Raw genomic sequence first — 16,592 nt, 5'->3', positions numbered from 1 at the left:
TCAAACTGGCTAAGTGTTTTTCAAACAGATACAGTCTGTTTATTTTGAAGCTGATTAGGCCAGTATTCAAAGAACGTATCTCTCGCCAGACTGGGATGGGAATTATCTTAACATCTCAGCTCCTTATGCACTCTCTGGCACCCTCTGGCCGACGCATGCTCCGTGGCTCAATAATAATCCCCTCAATATGCAGATTGTTTTAAATCCACAACACCTCCACTGTAACAAGGATTAATACATATTCTATTCTTTGTCATTTCTGTGCCTTTCTTTGAGATTTTTGGCTGTTATATATATATATATATATATATATATATATATATATATAGATAGATAGATAGATAGATAGATAGATAGACACACATAATTAGGAAATGAACACAGTTACACAATACTTTATAGTATAACATATCAATTCTTGTATAACATAAGTTAATAGTATAACATTTTAATAACCCTAAAATTTTCAGCGAACCAGTTATCGCGATAGCATTTCAGGTCTATGTGAGACCACGAGGCGGATATCCGGTCTCTTTTCCGTGGCGGACCGTCGGAGGGTCGGTTTGGCAAAATGAAGGTAACGTATTTCTTTAACTGTGTTTCTCTTCGTGTTGTTGCTTTCTGTTAAATATTACGATATGATGAAAGCTGACAATGTAAACTTTAAAGCGGGCTGATTTAAAGCAGGAATGGTGGCTCGGCCGCTCAGGATGAGCTTTGATTATGAAAATGGGAGCTAGCTGACGAGCCTGTCGGAGAACGCTGTGGAAACATGGCCGCACTCTGAGCGAAATGTGGGTCCAGTTTAAGTCTCGTTTTACTCAAATGAAACGTAGTTATACCTTTACGTCCTCTCCCCTGCACTGTGATAATGTTACCCACTGAGCCGGCTGTGTCAAAAGTTAAAGCCGGAGTTTTCTGAGCTTTGAGCCGGCAGAGAAGCTAACAGGCCCCCGAGCCACCTTCTCACCCCCTGATTCAAACATTAGCTCACGCCAGACAGGCTCACGATGTCGGTAACCGCTGCTTCTCGTCAGCAATGTTTTTGTTTGTTTGTTTTTAGCAAACAAACAAACAAAAATCATTGAAAGCTTTAGCAGCTCAGTTCGCAACATTCAGATGCACATTGACTCGCGGTTACCTGTGTGCACATCCAGTAACGTGGTAATTGCTCCTTTTTTTTTTTCAGCTGAACATCTCATTTCCCGCTACTGGCTGCCAGAAGCTGATTGAAGTTGATGATGAGCGAAAGCTGCGTACCTTCTATGAGAAGCGAATGGCCACTGAGGTGGCTGCTGACCCTCTGGGAGATGAGTGGAAGGTGAGTTTTTGTGTGATGTTTGTGGTAAATATGTGGCACACCAGCAGACCCTTTCTGACTGACCCGTAGTCGTTAAGGGGGGACGGCGTGTTGCCAGAGGAACAGTGGAGCTGCTTTCAGATGCAACCAGCCCATATAACCATGGATGATTGAAACAGCTGTGCTCCCTCAATTTTTAATGCAGTTAACTTGGATTATATGTGAGTGATTATGTGGAAAGAAAAGCTAGATATGACCCTGCCAAAAGTCTGGTTTGCTTGTGAGTATTCAGTGAGAATTTGACCTTAATCATCTTGGCAGATTTGCTATGAAATGAAATTCCTAGAAAGGATGTGAAGCAACATATCTATGCTTTTGCAGGGCTATGTAGTGCGCATCAGCGGAGGAAACGACAAGCAGGGTTTCCCCATGAAGCAAGGTGTGCTGACCACCGGCCGTGTGCGCCTGCTCCTCAGCAAGGGCCACTCCTGCTACCGTCCCCGCAGGACTGGTGAGCGCAAGCGCAAGTCTGTGCGTGGCTGCATCGTTGATGCCAACCTCAGCGTTCTCAACTTGGTCATCGTCAAGAAAGGTAACATGCTTAGTGTGCGCGCATTATATGTCACATAATTTTGATTATCTCTTTGGAGTCGTGTATAAATGATGCATGATGGCACGCCAGCAGACCCTTTTGGATTTTCCTGTATTCATTAAGGGGGGACAGTGTGTGTTGCCAGAGTAACTGTGAAGCTGCTCACCAGATGCGACCAGTCCTAGTAACAGTGGCTGGTTGAACTGCAATGCTCTCCCATTGTTTTAACTGCTGCCATAATAATGTGGTAAAAATGAAACTAGTATTTTTAAAGTTTAAGAAGCTTGGAAAGAAAGCGACTTGACTTAACCTCCTAAGACCCGAACTCTTTCATGGCATGCATTTTTAATTTCTCTTTGATATTTGGGCTGATTGGGACCTGATGAATATAAAAACAAAGAATTACCAGATTTTTTATTTTTTTTTTACCTAATTTTTGTTTCTAAGAAAAATGAGCCACATATGAGGATATTCATTTAAAATTTTGATAGAACAGTAGCAGTATAATGTCCTTGTAAGTGGATATCGGGCCCTTTTAAAGCAAAATTGAGTATTTTGGTCTAAATAACCCAAAATGTGATGTCCACATATGTGGACGCCAGGTCCTAGGAGGTTAAAGAGGTTTCTTAAAATGGAGAACTACAAGCGTCTTGGATGAGGTGAAGCATAAAGAACTCCTGTCACTTCCTTTCCAAGCTCCTTAGACTACCATGACCTTGATGACTGAGAACATATACAGATATAGTATTTTAAGCTTTCTCTATTTGAGTCTCTTTAACTGTCATAAGTTAGCTTTTGGTTTGGTGTGATGCTCAGAAGACAAAACTAAACAAATGCATAAACTTCAAGTGCTCATTTTAAAGTAACTCAATTTAAGTGGGTTGTTTTTTCACCAATGCTACACTAAGCTTCATTAAATTTGGCTAGGAGGGTTTTCCATAATCTGACTGATGAGGTTTGCTGTCTCTGTTCTTCTGCATTGGTGGACAAATCATTTGTAATTTATTTAGATAAAACCTCATATCTTTCTGTAACTGCTAAGACACCCAAATTCTGGTACATGGTAGGAAAATAAGACTCTGACGTGTATACTTTGAGCATTTTATGCCTCAACACTTCCCAAATTGTTGAGGCTTTTCTCTCGTTCTGTCAAAACTAAGCTTCACTGCTTTGCAAGTATTAGTTTGTTAAACAGTGAACTGAATAGTAAGTTCAGCCATTTGACACTCGTAGTATTTAGGACTGTTACAATCCTGTTCTGTTGGTGCTAGAAATACTTTTAAGAATTCTTCAGACTTGATTGATTGACCATCCTTATCTTTGTAACTCACAGGTGAGAAGGACATTCCCGGGCTGACCGACAGCACTGTCCCTCGCCGCCTTGGTCCCAAGAGGGCCAGCAAGATCCGCAAGCTCTTCAACTTGTCCAAGGAGGATGATGTTAGGCAGTATGTTGTGAGGAGACCCCTTACTAAAGAAGGTAAGACACTTTTTCATTTTGAGAAATGTCTCCCTCCATGTGGAAACAAAATTATGATGTAAAGCGCTGCCAGAAGCATGCCAGACCAGCAGGTGGCACTATAATGCTGACTGTATATGTAAATGTTGACCAGTCTAATGATAATGATAGTATGGAGCACATCTTTAATGTTAAAGGTTTTCCAGAAAATTGAAACGGCACATCTATATTGGCAATTACTGTAGCATTCAGAATAAACTAAAAGTGAGCTTAAGGTCCTACATAAATGTCTTTTGACTAAAATTTGTGGAGGTGGGGTTTAGCTGGGGTGGTCAGTACTTAGTTTTCTGGGATTTTTGGAGGTGTAAGTGCTTTCTTTTCCCACTTTGGCTCTTGTAGAGTTTAACTCCTGACAAACTCAACAGTGGTGCAGTAGGAGGTCTTTTTTAATTCCTTCCTATTTTTTGAAGCGTAAGAGCGGGAACAGTTATAAAAACAGGTCTTTGATGCTCATCCGCCAGTGAGTGCATCTGTAGACTTTTTTAGGACTCCATTATGTAAACACAACCTTGGTGAGATGAAGAAGATAGACGTGTTGTATGTAACAAGCATGAGGCAGACTAAAACTGAGTTGTGGAAGTTTCTGTATGGATTCTGACCAGTGTATGTAAAGAAGTAATAAACATTATTTTCCTTGTGTAAGCATTTGTTTGTTCTGGAGTTTGTGTGATGTCTGTGCTTGTAAGATTGTGTTTGTGGTAAAGCCATTTAAACTCATCACTAAAAAGAGAGTGCCATTAAATATAGTCTTGTTGATGAGCTCACATGGTTATTCAAATTTGGTGTAAAAGAGCTGGGATCAGGAACAAGCTGAAAAATGAATTTTATGATAATAAACTTGATTCAGCAGAAGTGGAGACTGCAGGTAACTCCCAGGTGTGCTGTATTGGAAATATTCAGTTTGTGTGAATTGTGTTCTGCCTAGTAATGAATCATCAGCAAGGCTTTGATTAATGCAGGGTGCCAGCATGCAGACAGATCAAAGTTACTGTTCTTTTGTAGAATTGGAAAGTAAGTAATGTGCTTCCTTTGAGGTAGTACAGTACGAGTTGTGTGTACAGACATAGAAATTAGGTACATTAAGCTTCTTTCTCATTACCACACTTGACCTTGAACTGTGTCAGTACTGACTCTTTCAATCCTCTCGCTTTGGTAGGTAAGAAGCCCAGAACTAAGGCTCCCAAGATCCAGAGACTGGTGACTCCTCGTGTGCTGCAGCACAAGCGCCGCCGCATCGCACTGAAGAGACAGCGCACCCAGAAGAACAAGGAGGAGGCCTCAGAGTATGCAAAGCTGCTGGCCAAGAGGATGAAGGTATGTGTTAATCTAGGCCTTTATTATCCTTAACCAGCATCAAAGATCACACTACTTTGCTTTTGTCGTGTAGCTGAACACAAAAAAAAATTTTCTAGTGGTTTAGATCAATGAATATAATGTGACAAATAATTTCTGGCAGGTGTGATATTTCCACTAGTGTTGGAGCGGCTGTATTACATCAACTACATTGTGTCTAACAACATATTGTAATAAATGTCCTTAAATGCACTTTAAGTTATGATTTAATCTTTATTCACTTGAAATTTAAAGTATAGGATTGTGTTTTTTATCGTTTTGAGTTGCCTTACATGATATAGCTGTAATGGCATTCAGCAGGTTTGCCTCTGAAAAACATTCGAGCACGTGATGGTGAAATGTTAAAGAGACATAAAGTAGGACATGTGGAAACTGTTTGACACGCATTTGTTCTTGTAAACAGGAGGCCAAGGAGAAGCGCCAGGAACAGATTGCCAAGAGGCGCCGCCTCTCCTCTCTGAGGGCATCCACATCCAAGTCAGAGTCCAGCCAGAAGTAAAATGGAATCAAATAAAGTCATGTTTTGCTGAAACGGTGTTGTGCAGTTGTCACTTATTTTCTCTTCCAGATATCTGCCTATGAAGTGACGCATTAGACTATTTTTGTCAGTCCCTTGCGTACCTACATGCATGCGGATGCAACAAGAAATTTTAGTTAGTGGTGGATAATCTGGCCTGAAGAGTTTTAACTCTTGAGTTAGACTATATGGAAGTCCAATGTATAAATAACTGTTTTGTTTTTTTCTGACTTAATGAGAGGTAGTCAAGGAAACTACACAGAAGTATTAACAAAAGTATATGAAAGTAAGAAACAATTTAAATGGAACAATTTAGAAAAGCAGACACACTGGAGATCAAACACTAGGGGCTATCGAGGCCTTGATTTAGCAGGGTGACAAGTGTGGGGAGAAAAGTTTACCATCCTTCAAGTTTGATGAATAAACTTTGTGGAAATTAGAAATTGGTCTACACTGAGCCTACAGTCGTGCATGATACAGCCTCAGATCAGTGGTTGCTATTATACTGTACTGCAATAGTATTTTTATTATTTGGTGTAAGTGAATTCTGGTCCACACTCCAAGCCAGTTGGTGGTGGTAATGCACCACATCATTGTTTGACAACTGCCAAAACAAAAAAGGAGGTAACCAATGAGAGGAAATTGCTCAAGACTTCGAGAGGAAGAGCTTGAGAACTTGAAGTCCTAGGATCTGGTGTGGAAACCCACTCCCTAACAACACAAGGCCTGATGAGACTAACAGTTCTGAACGTGGTGGCTTTGGGCCTTGGATTGCAGGACAGAAATGTCTTCTGCCTCTAGTCTGCTTTGGCGGAAAAACATCTTGTGTACCCTATTTTCAGTGTGAGTGTGGTGGTTTTCTGCTAGTCACTCTTAGAACTTAATACTTCATCGCACAGAGGCCATTTTGTGATAGATATAGATATTTGTATTACTGAGCAGTTAAGCAGGTACCTAAGTTACCTGATTTGGGTCATTAGGCGTTTTAAAAAGTATTACTGCCATTTCTGTCTTTTTCTGGTGGTAAATTGAATTTATTTGCCACAGTGATTAACTCCAATTTACTCCTGACCCCATTGGTCGAGATGTGAACCTTGGTGCGCATAATTTTATACTTCAGTTAATGGTTGTCTTGTCCACATTGCTAAAAGCTTTAGAGTAATTCTTCACAAATTAGAAGTATAGTAATCACAGTGCAAGGTTTTTGGGTTTTTTTTTTTAAACCACAGCTCCATGGTCCCAAAGTTCAAAAACCCTACTGGGAACTTTTAATTAGGAAAGGGAGGAAAAGTCATATTTATTATTCACATATTAAACAGACTGTGTGCTGACTGAACAGGCTCAGACAGAAGCAGTGCAGTCCCTGCCTATTTTCAAGCATCATTAAAGTTACACCATGTAAAATCTCACCATTCTTATGCCTCCTAATTAAAGTCCATAAACCGAGCTACAGTAGCTCTGCTAACTCTGGTAATTCTGACTGTCGTTGAGTAAATTTGTTTAATCTCTTTATTTGCTTTTTGGGCAAGTGAAGTTACAAAAATCTCTTCAATTATATGTGCTTTGGTAGACAGAAATAAAACCTTTGTAGACTGTTTGGAGTAACTTTTCATAATGTGGGACTTTAGTATTGAATTTTCAAAAGTGAATTTTCTGCTCTAGTTGTATTTAGCAACCGAAAATATTATGGCAGCACTGAGAAGACAAATCATTAACGGTGAGTGGTCAGATACAGGTGATGGTGTGGCTGTCTTAGTTGTCTTTCGGTACCAGAACTTTAAAAAACTGACTCAGTTCTTGCCTGAGGTTCAGACCAGGAAGAACCTAACTATAATACTGAACCTGAAGTATGATCCTCCCACCCACCAGGGAACCATTGGCAACTGTGGGTTAACCACCTCCTGCTGAAGTCAAACAACCAGTCCAGAGACAGACTCTAATGTAGTATCACTTTCATCGCTCACCCCTGAACTCCTGTTAACCATAACAAGTGTGGCCTCTAAACAGTAACTAAGAAAACATATCAGAAGGCATCCTAGTAATTAGTGACTTAATTATTTGGGGTATTATTATTATTAGTAGTAGTAGTAGTGATAGTAGTAGTAGTAGTAGTATTGTGCTTGGGACTTTGGACTCTACCGATTACACAGAGGTCTCTTCCTCTGGGCGGATTAAAGGGCCAGTTTATCCAAATGACCAAAGCTGTGTATAAACTGGATGGTGTCAGGCTTCAAATATATGCATCAGTCCCCTCCACAGTCCACTGTGTTGTAAGCCATTGCTCTACTGCTTAAGTTCGCATCTAGAGTAAGAAAACGGAGATAAGCAGGCAGATAATATACCTTATGCAATCGTTGGAGAGCATTTGACAGTTTTTGTTCCCAACTGTGATACAACTACAACATTTCAATGGAAGCAAGTAGAGGAATCTACAAACCCATCTGGGTATGTCACAGTTTTTGTTTTTACTGCATTTCAACAGTTTAAAGAATTTGATGTAATTTTAAAAGCTAACTGAGAATAAATTTAAGTAACAATGAGTAACTTGTTATTTCTTTGACAGGTGTTGTTCAACACATCCGTTTATGACATAGCTGTGAAGATCTGCTGGCATCTTCCTGGCTATGGGGCTCAAGTAAGACCCAGATCCATGCAAACCAAAACTGACATAAAATATCATATAATCTGAGGACCTGAGAGTGGTGGTCATTAAATGTCTCCTTTTATTTTTAGGTTGCAATAATGATGGAGTTCCTTAGGCATCACTGCTGAAGATCTGAGAGATCTTTTGGCAAAGAGCAAAGAGACACTCAGAGAGCAGTGACAAATGAAAGACTTTTTGTGATGTGTTTTCTTTTGAAGACTTTGGGAGTTTGAATTAGAAGATTTTGAAGAACTTGAAATTTCAAGCTCAGATGTTCCTTAAATTTCCAGAGGCCATACCTCCTAAATTTCATTGACTCACATCTGACATACAGTTTATAACAGTCCAGCTACACTGAATGCCTAAACTCCTCAGATGAAGGATTATCTTGAAATCCTTAAAGAGAAGCAGCAGGAACCACAAAGAGCCAAACTGCTCACCACACAGGAAGTGGTGATAGAGGTAGTTCCCTGCATTCTGGGAGCTTCCTCTTCACCCCCTCTTGAACATGGCCTCCCAGAGTCTGAGCATACTCTCCAAAAAGTGTTACCAAGGCCACTTTGGATCGCGTCTCCAAAACTCTCACAGCGATGGAAAGTCAGGCTGTCTTCTTCCGTTCCATCAGAGATGACATGGTCCAGAGCATCCTGACAAAAATCAGAGGGAAATATCCTCAAGAAATTCTACTTAACAACATTGCAAACTTTGCACCAGTGCTGCTCAAGACAGTTTCCGATGTAGCAAAGAACCACATATATAAGATCTTCAAGCCTGCCAATGTCAGATGTTCTTCCAAATGAAGAACCTCCTTCTGAACGTTCATCATTGTTTGATGTTCCTCGCAATGAAGAACGTACTTCTGAATGTCTGCAAATCTCTAATATTTTTCTCTGATATTCAAGATACTGAACATCTTGAAAAGTTACATAAGAAAAACTGTCTAATGACAAAAGGTCATTAGACAGGTATCTAGAAAATTTAGAACTAGAACACATCTGAATGAATATTGAAAGCTCATATTCTGTAAATCACCGGAAGAGTGGAATTATGTATCTTAAATATCTAACCTTAAGAATCTCAAATGAATAAACAGAATATTTTCAAAATATCTGCTGTGTGTGTCAGTGCTGAATCCTCATTGATTGTGGGTAAAGTTTACACTGATGCAGGCTCACTATGGTGGAGGGCTTCATACCCTACCCCCACCAGAGACTGGCTGCAAACAGGCTGGAGGTGTGTAGGGGCTGGATTGAAATTAGGCTGTCTGCAACGCTGTCTTGTGTTTTAACAAGCTGGATCAAAATAAGTAATGTTACTGCTGGTAATGTTTTGTTTCATGCTGGGTAGGAAAGGTTTAACCTCTTCAATGATTAAACTGGGTCATGTGCTAAATTGCCACTTACAACATGATGTAGACTTTATTAATCTCTCACTGGGGAAATTCCAGTTATGATTTTTTTTCCTCTGTGCACAAAGTTCAGTGGGACTGATAATACATACATACAGTCTGGATGAAGGACAGTAATGCTGAAGGAGCTGCTCCCAGCCTCTACGGTTTCATGCAGTGGGTGACAGGTACTGTCCATAATGGACATGTGCTTGGCTAACATCCTCCTCTCACGAAACTCCTCTATGGGTGTAGGGGGAGAGCTGGCCCTCTTCACCTTCTATTAAAACTGCTTTTTGTCTCTCTCCGTGTTACCACCTCTACAGCTGACACAAACAAAAGATTGCACAAGCCATCACTGTGAAATGTTAAGGTTCTCCACACCCCAAAGGACCTGAGCCTGGCACGACTCATCACAGACTACTTCCTGCCTCTCCAGTCTCCATGGCGAGTAAATAAGCGGCCATGTAGCCCTTCTCTTTTGACAGGAAAGCAGTATTATCAGACACGCAGAGCAGATAAAAAGTAAATGTGTAGCAGAGAGGGACAGAAAAAACAATCAGCCAAATGCTGAGAGGTGTCAGTAAACAACAGTATCATCATCATCATTATTGTTGCTTACGATCACTTTTAGTGTGTAGTTTATTTTACTTGATGCTTCTTTTACATCTCTTTAATGAGTATAGGCATACACAACAGATTTAATGTCTATGCCTGGCTTAGTAATTTGCACATGCTGCGATGGTGTGTTCTGCACACAATTCATATTCCTTACCCAACTGTTCCACATTTTCACTGGCTCTGCAGGAAACACTCTTTTCTGGAGTCTGGTTTTATCGAGTGCATGTGAAGGAAAGCTTTTCAATATAGTCAAATGAGGTTAGTATGTCTAACACTATGTCCATCAGTAAAAGTTACACACTGTCAAAAAGTCACATTTTGCAGATTTTGGTGATCATCATCAAAACTACAAAGAAAATGAAGCTTCAGTATGTTTTGAGAAAGAGGGGTTTTTTTGCCAGCTATTTGTTTTTTAAAAATCTTGTACAAGAGAAAATGTGAAGTGACACAGCAAGTGTCATAACTTGCTAAAAATAGCTGGAATTGTCAGATATGGGCTAAAACAAGTGTGCCAGTCTGGGTTTCAGTAGGGATGCATCCATAAAGACTGCTACCAGACAGAACAGCAGCAGAAATAACAGACTACATGAATATATAAGGACTATTGCGTGCAACCATAATAACAAACTTCAGCTTCCTTTTACTATTATTGTATTTACTCAGCAAGAAAGTTGGAAAGATTAGAAATATATCCGACTGCCTCCCAAATCGGCAGTCAGCTGGTTTGTATGAACAGGGCTTTGGGAGGATGTCCTCCAGTTAATTATGGTCTCAGTCTGTGCCAATTAAGGTGCCTTAGTTTATAAGCACTTTAAATGCCAAGAACAGAGTCATTTATAAGCTTAGCAACTGGAGAATATGCCACTGAGTGATTGTTTGCAGAGCAGCTATCCAACTGAAAGGACAAGATCAAAGTCTATGAATCTTCAGATATTTATTTTAGACCAGTAAGATGACAAATTCAGCTCACATATACTCACATATATCAAAAAGTTACAGTAAATGACATCAATGACGCATGCATTACTTAATGTTACATTAGCTGTCAAATCCAGACCTCTTGGTAGCCCTCCCCTTCTGGGCTACACCCCTTTGAGGCACGGAGGTACGAAGATAACCTCTGCCTTGATTAGATTGCTTCTTCTGGGTTGGCAAGGAGTTTAAGTTGTACATCTGAATGATGAAGAAAAACCCAGAGAACGCCTGATTCTGCAGGTACTGAGGCAGCCGTTGGACACTCCATACCAGGGCCAGCCAGCTGGTCTGCAAGTTCTGAACCAGAGCTGAAGGCCCAGGTGAACTCCTCATTACCTCCTGAGTAAAAAACAAATTTCAACAAGTTCAATTCAATTTTATTTGTACAGAACCACATCACAATAACAGTCGCCTCAAGGCACTTTATATTGTAAGGTAAAGGCCCTACAACAGAGAGAAAACCCTAACAATCAGACAACCCCCTATGAGCAAGCACTTTGGAGACAGTGGGAAGTAAAAACATACATGCAGAGTGGGAGGTACAGATACTTAGGTTAATGTTTTATGTACATTTTCTGTGCTAAACACATCAAGAACAGCTAACAGCACACCTGAACAGCTTGAATCTTGGATCCAGCTTCATGGTAAAGCCTTCTACACATTTTAGCAGTGAGTGAGCACAGTCGCTCAGGGTAACGGCCCCTGAGCGTGACCACTTCAAAACCTTCCATCAAGCGAGCTTCTTCTAGAGATACGAAGAAAAGAAAGGCATCTAAATGGAACTAAATGGCAAAAATCACACAGAAAGCTAATGAATGAATTTTAGGTTACCTTCTTGTGTTGGGGGAAGCATTTGGTCCGCCAGAGCCTCTGACAAGCTCAGAGCTGTGTCCAGTCCCACAGTTGTCACACCAACGACCCTCTTCAGAGGTGATTGGTTAATGCCATCATTCATCCTCCTCATCACCCAGTCAATGGTTTGATTGGCTGCAGTGCTCATCCCAGCCTGAATCTCATTCATTTTGTTTTTGGCAGGGATAACAATCTGAGCAAAGAAAATTAAATCATAACATAAAATATTTTATTATTCCAGACTCTGTAGACCTGTTGTGACTTATAAGGACTTAAACGAGGAAAGGAAGTGTTACCTTTTCTGTGGATGACAGAATTACAGAGAATGAAGCCTCCAGCCAGTCGAGACTCTTGCAGGCAACATCATTTGCATAGGAAACTGAAATATACCCATGAATAGTGTTGGGGTTTATCCAAAAAGCAACTTTGACCTGATGGTCAATGAAAAATGTCATTTCAGTCTCATCTTTAATGTAATGCATTGTATCCTGATGCTGCAATCTGTCAGGTTCACGTGTTCAACTGCTTGTAAACTAATGCCTAATCAGTCCAACATGGCAGCAAAACAATAAATTCAGGCATGTCAGTACGATCTGCTGAAGTTCAAACCCAGCATGAAAGATGATTGAAATTACTTTGAATATGGCATGATGGTAGTGCCTGGCGGGCTGGTCTGGGTATTTCAGAAACTGCTGAACTACTGGGATTTTTCCCCACACAACAGTGAATAGAAAAAAGAAACAACTCTGGATGAAAATGCCTTGTTAATGCCACAGGAAGAGGACAGTAACACAAATAACCACTTGTTACAATCAAAATATGCAAACAATCATCTGAAATACACTACATTGGACCTTGAAGCAGCTGGGCTACAGCAGTACTTAAAGTGGCAGTGAGTGCTGGTTAAAACTTCTCCAACTCCAAACCCGACTTTAGACAGCTCGTTGTGCGAGACAATCCGAATAAAAATATTTTTAAAATGTTCACAAAAACCCTTTGCATTGCAGAAGGATCTGGGTGTTTACACCAGTTTCTGTACAGATTAAGGTAGTTGAAAGACGGAGAAAACCAGATGCTCTAATGTCATTTCCTACATCTTTATGGAAGAGTCCTAACAGTAGCTACTTACTCTGGGGCTCTAGTTTAACAATGACAGGTGACGCTCTGTAACAAGCTGCTCTGCCTACAGCTGTCACGCTGCTCTCCAGCACTTCACACGCAGACTTCAGGCCGGGATGCCTGGATTTTGTGCCCGTGTACAAGACCGATAGTCTGGCACAAGCCGAACGAACAACGGGCAGATTCGCCAGCCTGGCAGCTGCACTGGGTGCTTTCTGCAAAAGAGATAGCAGAGAGTCGGAAAGCCAAGTTGGTGTGAAAGCCATGGTGAAAGAAGTGTTTTCATTTCTTTCGCGTTTAAATGCCAAATGAGCATAAAAAACATTTAGTGTTTGAGTAAAAGTATAGGACTCAGGGACTAAGAGTGTTTGATTGTACTCACCTGGTTGTTGTTTACTGTCATCTTTTGTACACTTTGAGAAAACAAGAACAAAAACAATTTAAAATGTAAATCTTTTTCGGCAACTTCACATATTCAGTGTAAAGGCTAAAATGAAATAAAGCAACCAGAGCGAAAACCTCCGCTCAAATAGCGTGGGAGAGTCAATTAGTGGCCCACCTGTTCTTAACTCTCCTCGTAATCTCGCGTGATTTCATAGCAAGAATAAGGTCACAAATTAAACGTCTGCTTACAATAGCCATACTGGTCTAAGCTCCATAAGTGTGAAAATCACCCGCAGGATTTTTAATTAATGTTGTTACAGAGAATAATAATGCCTCTTTTTTTATTGACCTCCGACATTAAAGGGTGACGTTGCAATACTTCACCTGTCCGGTGGAGGACCCTAACGCTGTGAGCAGGATTTGAACCTGCGCGGGGAAACCCCATTGGATTTCGAGTCCAACGCCTTAACCACTCGGCCATCACAGCTATATATCAACAAAAAGGTCAACCAATTAAAGAGGAAGAAGAAGAATGCCACATGGGGCTGACAACGGGAGTCAGCAGTAGCCGCATGTTCATACCTAACTCTAAATATTAGCCAATACTCATATTATGGGATTCATTTATTGCTTTAATCACCTCACACAGGCCTGCTGTCAAAATAAGAGAGTGAAATAAAGGCCTAAATACTTACAATATTACGTAAATGTGAGAAGAATTAGGTGTGAGCTGCCACAGATTGCTTGTTTGATAATCGAGCTCTGGGAGGTTATTAGTTTTCCCAATGCGCCGCAGAATTAATGAGGGTAAACACCCAATTATGGATTAACGAGGCTTTCCGACGGGTTTGTTTCGCAGATCTGTGCAATGTGTGCCTATATGCCGAAAAGCAGGCTGTAAAAAACTAAACGTTTAAACAAAGCAAATGTCGCGGCTGATTTACACCCACTGCCAGGGAAAATCTTTATAACCGTAGCGCCTAATTATAGGGAAGGCAAGTTAATCACCGCGTGTGCTCTACGGGGACTGATACTGTAAAGATGCTCGTAATGCGCACTCAGGTCTGTGTGCGCATACCGATGAGCTGAGGACAAAAAGGCGGTTTCCGTTAGAGGACGGCCAGAGTGATGAAGAGTGATGTTTTGGCCCCCACAGAGGAGCACGCTCTGAGCCACGAGGTTCTGTCTGTAGCGCTGCTGCTGCTGTGGCTGCGGCAGACGCGTCTCCTGCACGCGACGTGCTCCGAAACCGTTTTTTTCAGTCACCCCCCCCCCCCCCAACTCCTAGGGAGGGAGTGTGTTGGGTGGTGGTGGGGGGTGTATCACAGGGTTTGGGAATGGTGCCTACCGCAAAAATAAATAAATAATAATAAAATAAAATAATGGGAGACACAGGAGAAGCACGTGGAGTGGGTGGTCCTCAGCACACGGCTTTCACGTGGCTTATAGAGGAGAGCTGAGCCGCCACAACAGTCAGTCCGGTGCTGCAGCAGCAGGGAGACAACATCAGCATCAGTATGGCTGTGGAGATGGAGCCCGCGGAGTAAGTGCGCCTTCTGTTTGCCTTTGTTTGTGTGCACAAAAAAGTGATCGGACTGTACCACCTGTTTGACTTTAAGAGAAAATAATAAGGTTTATCTGCTGTCATGCACTCATCGCTTATTAGGTGACATATCTTTGCTTCTGTGTGTGGGATCGTTGCTTATTTCCCCTTTTAAAATAAGCCGCGTAAACGGAGCCTTTAGAGTTTGTGTTCGAAACTGCGCTGTTTTTTGCTGTCCTGTCTGCTGTGAAACCTCCAGTGTTATTGATATCCAGTTTATTGCGACCAGTATGGTTAATTTGACACGTGAGGCTGCTCAAATGGTTGTAGTCGTGCTGTGTGCGTGTGTGTGTGTGTGAGGGGGTTCGGACTGTTTTGCAGTCAGGGGCTGCTGCTTCCTCCACATGTGCCTGTTGATCTAAGATGCTCTCCGCCCCCCTGGTAAAGGTGTGGGTGTGCTTGTTGTTGTTGTTGTTGGTGGTGGTGGTTAGTCATTCCTGTGGGGAGTGCAGGAATAGACAACTGCAGGAATGTCAAATTTTTGTGTTGCTTAAAGTGGAGTTAATTTAGTACAAAAGCACTGGCTTGTGGAATCAGTGGGTGAGGTTCGTTTAATCTGCAGGTGCCACTGGTGCACGTGAAACCATAAAAATGAACGTCCAGCAGAGAGGAAGATAAAAGGGGCACCTTGACTGTCAATTGTAGAAATTTAAATTTGTAATATACTGGGATATTTATAATTAGAGTTATTTGTAGTTAGTATATTTGTTTTTGTAGCTTTGTTGTATATTGTATTATTTAATTTAGTTTACTTAGTTACTGTTCTTACTGTCTTGGAGCAACTGTGACACACAGTTTCCTCTGGGATTGATCAAATGTCCTGATTCTGATTGTGGATAGGACAGCGTTATGCCCAGCAGGTGGCTCTAAAGTGGAACAAAAGTCCACATGAGACAGGCCTTTTGTGCTGCGACCTCTTCCTTTTAAGGCTGTGCCCACGTGTGGCACCATCCCAAATCAGATATTGTTTCTGTGAACATTTCCCCTTTGTCTCCGTAGTGTGATCCGCCTGATAATGCAGTACCTCAAAGAGAACAACCTCTACCGGACGCTGACCACATTACAGAGGAAACCACCGTCTCCCTCAACACAGTGGAAAGCATCGAAAGCTTTATTGCAGATATAAACAAGGGTCACTGGGACTCTGTCCTGCTGGCTATTGAATCTCTCAAGTTGCCTGACAACATACTTATTGACCTTTATGAGCAGGTAAGTCTTTGGATGTTCAGCTAATGCTTTCCTTGGCTTTATTTGTTTATTCTCAATTGATCACGTTTCTCTTCAACAGGTTGTTATGGAGCTCATTGAAATGAGAGAGGTGGGCGCAGCTCGCTCGCTCCTCAGGCAAACCGACCCGATGATCATGTTGAAGCAGACCCAGCCAGAAAGGTACGGCCACCTGGAGAACCTGCTAACCTGCTCCTACTTTGACCCTCGTGAGGTAAGAAAGCAAAGTGCTCGGACAGCTGCGTCAGAGAGCGCTTCATAGGTATAGCTAACATCCTTCAATCCCACTGCAGCGTACCCAAAAGGAAGCAGCAAGGAGAAGCGGCCAGAGCCATAGCTGAGTCTCTGGTGAGGGAGGTCAGCGTGGTGCCCCCCTCCCGCCTGCATAGGACTCCTGGAACAAGTCGGTGTAAGTGCACCGATCGATATCCTTCTGAAAAACCCGCTTTAAATTACAGGGCAAGTAACACTTCTTAATCGATGGAGACAACACTGTGCG

The 16,592-nt window shown here is 41.6% G+C and overlaps 2 protein-coding genes and 1 non-coding gene across 3 annotated transcripts; 1 reads left to right on the top strand and 2 right to left on the bottom strand.

Moving 5' to 3' along the window:
* The first annotated feature begins 475 nt into the window (after positions 1 to 475).
* LOC134623426 (small ribosomal subunit protein eS6) lies at positions 476 to 5,296 on the top strand. Its single transcript, XM_063468574.1, has 6 exons — positions 476 to 577; positions 1,190 to 1,321; positions 1,682 to 1,892; positions 3,226 to 3,372; positions 4,568 to 4,725; positions 5,168 to 5,296. Exons 1-6 carry the CDS (start codon positions 572 to 574, stop codon positions 5,261 to 5,263), a joined length of 750 nt encoding a protein of 249 aa, XP_063324644.1. The 5' UTR covers positions 476 to 571; the 3' UTR covers positions 5,264 to 5,296.
* A 5,675-nt stretch (positions 5,297 to 10,971) lies between these two features.
* LOC134623425 (perilipin-2-like) lies at positions 10,972 to 13,282 on the bottom strand. Its single transcript, XM_063468573.1, has 6 exons — positions 13,262 to 13,282; positions 12,890 to 13,094; positions 12,057 to 12,139; positions 11,740 to 11,953; positions 11,520 to 11,680; positions 10,972 to 11,247 (listed from the first exon to the last, which is right to left on the bottom strand). The coding sequence occupies exons 1-6, from the start codon at positions 13,280 to 13,282 to the stop codon at positions 10,972 to 10,974; spliced, it is 960 nt and encodes a 319-aa protein (XP_063324643.1).
* Positions 13,283 to 13,668: 386 nt separating this feature from the next.
* On the bottom strand, positions 13,669 to 13,750 carry trnas-cga (transfer RNA serine (anticodon CGA)). The gene has a single exon. It is a non-coding gene; the product is annotated as a tRNA-Ser (tRNA).
* Positions 13,751 to 16,592: the final 2,842 nt, after the last annotated feature.

This window comes from Pelmatolapia mariae, unplaced genomic scaffold (genome assembly GCF_036321145.2).
Source record: "Pelmatolapia mariae isolate MD_Pm_ZW unplaced genomic scaffold, Pm_UMD_F_2 NODE_ptg000648l+_length_32141_cov_1, whole genome shotgun sequence".
Lineage (NCBI taxonomy): Eukaryota > Metazoa > Chordata > Actinopteri > Cichliformes > Cichlidae > Pelmatolapia > Pelmatolapia mariae.
Note: the sequence above shows the minus strand (reverse complement) of the source record. Positions and strands in the feature narration are given on the sequence as shown.